This window comes from Alexandromys fortis, unplaced genomic scaffold (genome assembly GCF_014885135.2).
Source record: "Alexandromys fortis isolate MF-2015 unplaced genomic scaffold, M_Fortis_MF-2015_v1.1 scaffold_152, whole genome shotgun sequence".
Lineage (NCBI taxonomy): Eukaryota > Metazoa > Chordata > Mammalia > Rodentia > Cricetidae > Alexandromys > Alexandromys fortis.
In genome coordinates, this window is record NW_026068045.1 from 2,558,450 (window position 1) to 2,566,409 (window position 7,960).

The 7,960-nt window shown below is 51.5% G+C and overlaps 1 protein-coding gene across 4 annotated transcripts in view; it reads left to right on the plus strand.

Annotated features, from left to right (window-relative positions):
- The window catches only part of Pmvk (phosphomevalonate kinase), a 16,769-nt gene extending 9,292 nt beyond the window's left edge, over positions 1 to 7,477 (plus strand). For 2 of the 4 annotated variants that reach the window (XM_050118750.1, XM_050118753.1), the window contains exons 3-5: positions 1,683 to 1,868; positions 5,611 to 5,740; positions 6,983 to 7,477. In XM_050118750.1, coding sequence (XP_049974707.1) covers positions 1,683 to 1,868; positions 5,611 to 5,740; positions 6,983 to 7,119 — 453 coding nt within the window. In that variant the 3' untranslated portion in view covers positions 7,120 to 7,477. The remainder of the gene's footprint in view (positions 1 to 1,682; positions 1,869 to 5,610; positions 5,741 to 6,982) is intronic. The other 2 variants (XM_050118751.1, XM_050118752.1) reach the window with 1 other exon arrangement.
- The last annotated feature ends 483 nt before the right edge of the window (positions 7,478 to 7,960 follow it).

The window sequence follows — 7,960 nt, forward strand, 5'->3', positions numbered from 1 at the left end:
TTTTTTGGATTTTTGAGACAGGGTTTCTCCGTAGCTTTTTTTGGTTCCTGTCCTGGAACTAGCTCTTCTAGACCAGGCTGGCCTTGAACTCACAGAGATCCGCCTGCCTCTGCCTCCCGAGTGCTGGGATTAAAGGCTAGCGCCACCGCCACCACCGCCCGGCTCAAGGCGCTGTTTCAAACCCCCTGTCTGCTTCTGGAGTTCTCGAGCTTGGTTCGGGCCCCAGGCCTGCTGACAGTGGGAGCTGGAGGGGAGGAAGTTTCTTTTTCTTTAGTGCTGGGGGTAGAGCCTTTGACCTCAGAAACACTCGGCAAGTACTCTGATCTACCACTGACCTATAACATCCCCAGACTCAGGAGTTGGCATTTCAGAAACTTCTATAGGGGCCCAGAGGGCCTATTGGCCCTCGATGTCGGATGGCTCAGCAGCATTGCAGCAGTGCCCCCCAGCGCCTAGAACCCCTAAGGGAACCTTGTGACACATTGATTTCCTCGGTTTGTGGGAAACACCAGTGGCGCGGTGGGTCAGGATGCTCCTGAGCAGAAACAGTTCACACGCAGGGCTGCTCACCGCTGAGAGCCCAGGAGAGGGGGTTTCTCTTCATCGAGTCAGTAGGGGAACCAGCACATAAACTAGATAGTTTTTTTAATTAAAAATTATTTTATATGTATGAGTATTTTTCCTGATCTATGTACCACTTGGTGCCTGGTGCTCTCGGAGGCCAGAAGAGGCCATTGGATTGCCTGGAATTAGAGTTACAGACGTTCATGGGCCACTGTGTGAGGGTGAGAGATTGAACCCAGGTCCTCTGGGTGAGCCATCTCTCCAGCCTCTTCCTCCTCCTCCTCCTCCTCCTCCTCCTCCTCCTCCTCCTCCTCCTCCTCCTCCTCCTCTTCTTCTTCTTCTTCTCTCCTCCTCCTCCTCCTCCTCCTCCTCCTCCTCCTCCTCCTCCTCCTCCTTTTTTTCCTAGCTAGGGTTTTACTGTATAGACCTTACTGCCCTGGCATTTACTCTGTAGACCAAACTGGCCTCAAATTCAGAGATTTGCCTGCTTCTGCAGGGATTCAAGGTGTGTGCCACCACCACCCAACTCTGGGTGACATTTTTGAGCCATTGTTCTGGAGCCATCTGGATGGACACTTTGCTGGTCATTGTCTCTGGAAAGGGGAGGGCAGGGCTAGAAGCAGTTCCCTGGGGGTCAGGGTATTCCCCCCTGCCCAAGTGGTCCTCTGGATGCCCAGAGCCCAGTGGAGTGATGTTGTTTCAGCCAAGTGCCAGGACCTTGGGGATAGAGAAGGATGAGGGGTGGGGGAGATTTATCTCTGGGGTTTGCGATGGAGGCAGATGATGCCGGAAGAATACAGGACTTCTCATTGCAATGCTTTGCTTTGGTTTCCCGAATTTCCTGCTTTGGTTGTAGGTCAAGGCTGTGTCCAGGGCATGGAAACTATTTTCAAGATTAGTTTAAGTCAGAAATAACTGGGAAAACGAAACCCCAGGAAGAGAAAAACTACATCGCACGTTTCAAACACTTTCTGGAATTATCCTAAGAGCTCTCAGCTTTGAGTGTCTCGGGTGCCCCTTTGCTGAGCCCTCTTCCTTGCGGCCATTATTATGCTCCAAGCTGGCTGGCGCCTGTGAAGGGAGGCGGTGCCAGGCTGGACTGGTTCTTCTCCGTTAAGGATCGTGTCCTAGATGGACTATGCTTCCTGCAGGAGCATGGCTTGGACTTCCAGCGACTCCTGGATGCCAGCACCTACAAGGAAGCCTATCGAAGGGACATGATCTGCTGGGGAGAGGAGAAGCGCCAGGCCGACCCAGGCTTCTTCTGCCGGAAGGTTGTGGAAGGCGTGTCCCAGCCTATCTGGGTAAGGCCTCAGCCATGGCTGACAAAATCTGTCTTTCCAGGCCTCTCCTGTGGCCATTTCTCATCTTCACTGGCACCTTGTGTCCAATCCTCTAACACCTCAATAGTCCTCTTGTTGGTGTCTCTTGCCTCCGTGAGCCATTTCTGTTTCCAAGCCTGAGTGACTTTTTCAAAAGTGAACTGTATGTTCCTGGCATACCCAGAAAGCACTGGTGGCCCCCACCACTCCCCTGAACTAAGCTCAAGTTTTCGCATAACTTTCGGGGCCTTGATGCAGCTCCTACATCCTTTCCCCTACTAACAGCTATAGCCACCAGCTGCTGCTGCTTCTTCCTCCTCCTCCTTTTTAGATCAGGCTGGCCTTGAACTCACAAAGATCTGCTTGCCTCTGCCTCCCTAAGTACTGGGATTAAAGGTGTGTGCCATCACTGCCCAGCCACAATCATTTGCCAATGATGCTTTTACTTCTTCTTCTTCTTTTTCTTTCTTTTTTTTTTTTTTTGGACAGGGTCTCACTCTGTAGCCCTGGCTGGCCTGGAATTCACTTTGTAGACTAGGATGGCCCCAGACTCACAGAGATCTGCTGCCTCCTCAGTGCTGGGATTAAATGTATCTATCACCATGTCTGGTGGGTCACAACTTTGTGTCTTTTTCCTGCCTGCCTGCCCTTTGCTGAAGCCTTAGTCTAAGTAATCTTAGTCAATAAAAACCTGGAAGGTGAGAGAACCGGGAGCAGCCGCCAGTTGCTTCCTACCTGTCTCCTTCCTGCATCCCAAAGGCCGAGAGCCTGTCTACACCCCACCTTATCACTTCCTGTCTCCACCTCCTGAATGCTGGGATTAAAGATGCCAGCCACCACTATTAAAGATGCCAGCCACCACTGCCCAGCTTCTGTGGTTAACTAGTGACTAACTTTGTCCTCTGATCTCCAGGCAAGCTTTATTTGTCAGAATACAAACAAAATATCACGCAACACTTTCCTGCCCTTTTTTACCTGTTTTACTCCAACAATTTTCAAGTCACCTCCATGGAGAAGGCTTCCTGGATACCTATTATTCCTTCCCCACCCACTTCTCCTAAGACAGGGTCTCATATAGCCCAGGCTGGCCTTAAGATGACCTTGAGCCCCCCTGATCCTCCTGTTTCCACATCCCCAGGTCTTAAGTAGCCCACAGCACTCCATGCTGGGCTTTCCTTATTCATTTGTGTGCTAACTGCGGAGTGTTTCCTTTGCCAGACACCTCTCCAGGTTATGAGGATGTCCTGAAGCAAAATGAATGCAATGAAGACTCTGCCTTCAAAGAACTTAGTGCTTCAGCTAGGAGTTGGGGAGACAGGTACTGAGCAAGGATAGATGATGCCAGGCAGAGCAGATCAAGACAGATGGGGTGTGGGCTGGGGAACCTGCTATTTAAGGGCCTCAGAGAAGGTGAGATTGGAGCATGACCTAAAGGAAATGAAGGAGTGAGCTGAATGGGTAGTTGGGGAGTTGCTTTCTGGAAAGGGGCCGGAATGTGAAGACTGGAGAGGGGCCTGTTTGAGAAACAGCCATTGTAGTGGCTATAGGAGGTTAAGGGCAGACCTTGTAAGGCTTTGGAAGAGTCTAGAAGTCACTGGAGAGTTCTGAGAAGAGGAAAGACACAGTTTAGGAATTAAAAGGCAGATTGGGGTTCAGGCAGTGGTAGAGCATGTTTTAGTATCTGGAGATAGTTGTTGGTAGGAGTGTGGTTGAGGACCTGAGGCTGGGGAGATGGCTCAGTACACAAAGTCCTAAAGTTTAGATTCCCCAGAACCTACATTAAAAAAGCCAGGTAGGGGCTGGTGCAGTATCTCAGTGTAAAGGTGTTTGCTTCCAAACCCGAAGGCCTGAGTTTGATCCCCAGGGCCTACATTGTGGAAGGAGAAAACTGACCCCTTTGAATTGTCTTCACACACACATACACACACACATACACACACATGCACACACACACACTGTATTTAATTTTGTGTTTTATTTTGTTTTTGTTTTTTGAGACAGGATCTCTCTGTGGAGCCTTGGCTGTCTTGGAACTTGCTCTGTAGACCAGGCTGGTCTTGAGCTCACAGAGATTCTCCTGCCTCTGCTTCCTGAGTACTGGGATTAAAGGTGTGCGCCACCACCACCCAGCAAAAAGGCATGAGAATGATCAAGGAAGACACCCAATACCAACCTTAGCCTCCACACATGTACATATACACACAGGCAATCCACTTACACTACACATGTGTCTACACATGTGATGTGCATTCATTAATGCACACTGTACACAGACACACAGACACACACATACACACACACATCCCCAGACCTGGGATTATTAGGTGTGGTATGCATGCCTGTAATCCCATCAGGGGCATTAGCAAGTTTGAGACCAGGCAGTGCTACATAGTGAGACCTTGTCTCAAAACCAAAGGATTTAGCAGACTTGCTCTGGCTGCTGGAGGGCAGGTCAGAGCTGAAGCAGAGAGGCCTGGTAGAGGGGTCCAGGTGACAGGCCAGTGAGTGGCTGGAGCTCGGGGCTGTGAGAGATTTGGGAAGGAGCCGCTTTTACATGGATTTTAAGAATAGAGCCAGCAGGAGCGGGGTGGGTGGTGGAGGGCAAGGATTTTGTTCTGAGCAGCTGGACAAGTCGTTTTCTGAGACAGGAAGGGTCAGGATTGGAGAGTTCAGGAGCTGAGGAGCTCTGTTTCGGCCATTCTGGGTTCCTGGTTGTTGGAGAAGCTGCTGTGTATCTTTGGTCTCGCCTGCTGTATGGTATGAGCCAGAGCTAAGAGAACAGGGCAAGGTGTGTTTTGTTTATGACTCATCCTCAGTACCTGGTGAAAGACCCTACAGACCGACCCCCCCCCAAAAAAAAACCCTGCAGCTAGCCGGCTCTCATGAGAACATCCTGTTTGCTTGAGACCCTCAGGACCCTCTCAGGACTTGCAGCTAGTCGGCTCTCATGAGAACATCCTGTTTTCTTGAGACCCTCAGGACCCTCTCAGGACCTGCAGCTAGCCACTCTCATGAGAACATCCTGGTCGCGTAGGAAAACAGGATGCCTATAGTCAGCACATGTGCCAAACTTAAAATATCAGCAGTTTACAAAAGAAACAATTCCCCCTATGAAGGACCCCAGCTTAACTGCTGTAACATCATTTTACAAGGCTCTTGACAAACAAATATAAGTGCAGAGTGAGGTTAAGGCCTCTGGCTGCAAAGCAGGATATTTATGACATAGATGTCTGTCGCCATAAATCTCTGCTGGGACAGGAAAAACCACTTATGCCCCCTGCCTCATTCCAACCAGACCAATAACCATACGTCTGCTTCTATTATCTGCTTTGGCCGCCCTCTTTCCTATAAAAAGACCTCCCCCCAGTCTGCAGGCGCGCAAGTCCTCTGAAAGACTTTGCCTCTCGCAGGTACCTGTGTTCACCTAATAAACCTCTTGCTATTTGCATCCGAGTGGTCTCGGCCTGTTCCTTGGCTTGGGGGGGGGGGCTCCTCTCGAGGGAAGTCCTCTTCGAGGGTCTTTCACCTGGCACAGTGCCAGTGCACAGTAAGTGCTGGCAGTGCCCCTTAGTGCCACAGCTATGTCGGAACTGCCTGGCAGGTGCTCATACCTAGAGGTGGGTGTTCAGTGAGCTGCACCATTTCTCTGGTGTCTATAGCACGTGCCCCTGTGTCCCCCACACCCAGCACTTTGTCCTAATGGTCACCTGTCTCTTCTCTGCAGCTGGTGAGTGACACACGGAGGGTGTCTGACATCCAGTGGTTTCAGGAGGCCTATGGGACTGTGACACAGACAGTCCGAGTTGTAGCATCAGAGCAGACCCGGCAGCAGCGGGGCTGGGTGTTCACACCAGGTAAGCTGCAAATGGCGCTCAACCTCGAGGCTTAACACTCAGCTCCGCCACCCCTTTGCTTCAGGTCTGCTGCTCGCTCCCTAGTAGGCCTAGAGAGCCGGTGAGGGTTCGTGAAGGAGAATCTGAGGCCTGAGGGGTGAGTCGGTAGCAGGTCAGGTTCCCAGGCTGTTCTTAGACTATTGTGTCAAGGCCAGTAGACTTCTGGCCAGGCCCCATTCAGGTGGCTCTTAGACTTTGCTTTCCAACCTGGTGGGGCTAAGGGTGACTATGAGCAGGAACAAACCCTGCTTCTGTTTAATGACAGATCAGGGGGCAGCCAGGGAGTTTTTCAGGGCCTTGGTGCTGGCTGCTCAGGAACCTGTTTTGCAGACAGTTCTGAAGTTCTGCTCAGGCCTCTGCCCTGCCCCATCACTGTTCCTTGGATACACTCAGATTTTTCTTTTTCAAGACAGGATTTCTTTGTGTAGTCCTGGCTGTCCTGGAACTCGCTCTGTAAACCAGGCTGGCCTTGAAGGCTTGAACTCAGAGAAATTTGCCTGCCTCTGCTTCCCCGAGTGCTGAGACTATGCCCAGCAATACACTCAGATCTAATGATCGTGACTGCTACCAACAGCGCATCTCCTGCGCGCTCTGGCAGGCCAGCCTGTGTTTGATGTGTTTTGGTTTTTCAAGACAGGGTTTCTCAGTAGCTATGGAGCCAGTTCTGGAACTTGCTTTATAGACCAGGCTGGCCTCGAACTCCCAGAGAACCGCCTGCCACTGCCTCCCAAGTGCTGGGATTAAAGGCGTGCATGAGCACTGCCCGGTGTGCCCGGTGTGTGTTTGGCGCTGTATATACTTTCTCTTACTCACTCACTGTTACAGCTGCCATGAGGATGCTGCTGCTCTGTACTCCTGGCAGATGAAGGCCAAGCTCTTTCTCAAGGCTCTGAAGAGTGGGAGGAGGAGCCACACTCACCCTGCTCCCAACCCTGAGGACACAGCCTCCCAGCAGGCCCCAGTCCAGCACAAGCTAGCCTGCCCTGACAGTGTGAAGCCCTTTAGATAATCTGTTGTTTTCATGACCCAGTCTACTCTCTGTGGGCAGCAGCAAGGGCAGAGTGATTTCTCCAGGGATTGCCTGGGAGCTCAGCTGGTGGTGGGAGGCCACAGTGGAACTGCAGAGGTTCTCAGAGGGGAGGCACAGGGTGGGTGCCTGGTATGGGCAGGGCTGGGGCCTGACTCTTCTGCTCTTTCCCCCAGGGGTGGATGATGCTGAGTCAGAGTGTGGCCTGGACAACTTGGGGAGCTTTGACTGGGTCATTGAGAACCACGGAGATGAGCAGTGCCTGGAAGATCAGCTGGAGAACCTGCTGGGATTTATTCGTGCCAAACTTTAGTGATCGATCAGGCGTTAGGGGTGGGCAGAGACTGCTGCATTGCGGCGAACCCTGGCTCTGACAGATGTGGGTCCCCCGTCTTGGCTGAGGTCACAGAGCAGACAGTCTGAGGAATGGGAGGATGCTCGTGGGCAGTGGACATGTTTGGAAACCTCTGGTGTGCTTGTCTTCCTTGGAGAGTTCGCCCTGCTTTCAGGACATTTACAGGGCGGGGGGGGGGGGGGGGTGCGCCAGTTTTGCTCGAGGCAGGAACACTACCATGCCCATGGGTGGCCAGCCCTGCTGAGCTGGGATGGTTTCACTTCCCTGTGCGTATGCTTTTGGCCCTGGAATCCTAATAAACTTCCTTGGAACACAGCTCAAAGCTGGAGACCTCTTATTTCCCTGATGTATTAGAGAAGCTGGGGGTATGGGGGTAGGTGTGGGTCCCTGCTCTGCTTTGCACCTGGCTGGAGTGGATCCTGCAGAGGTTGACCTGAGCCTAAAGCCTGGGACAGGTTTCTCTCGGTTGAAGCAGAATGCATCAGAACATGTCAGATGGGGGGAATGCCAATCAAATAATCCCATACTAGCTCCAAATAGGGTGTACTAAGGTTTTTCTTTATTAAAAGGGAAAACTCAGGGAATAGGAATGGAAGTCCAACATCCAGGTGTGGAGCATGAGAAGAGAAAGGTGAGTGGGCCAGACTATGGCTTTTTGGAATCCAAAGCCACACTTCAACCTGGTTTGGCCTCTCAAAAGCCATTGGCTGAAGGAGGTTCCCCATCATCTCCCCACCTTTTGTCTAAATAAGAGAGTTCCAAACCCAATACAACACTGTATACAATAAGAACCGATATC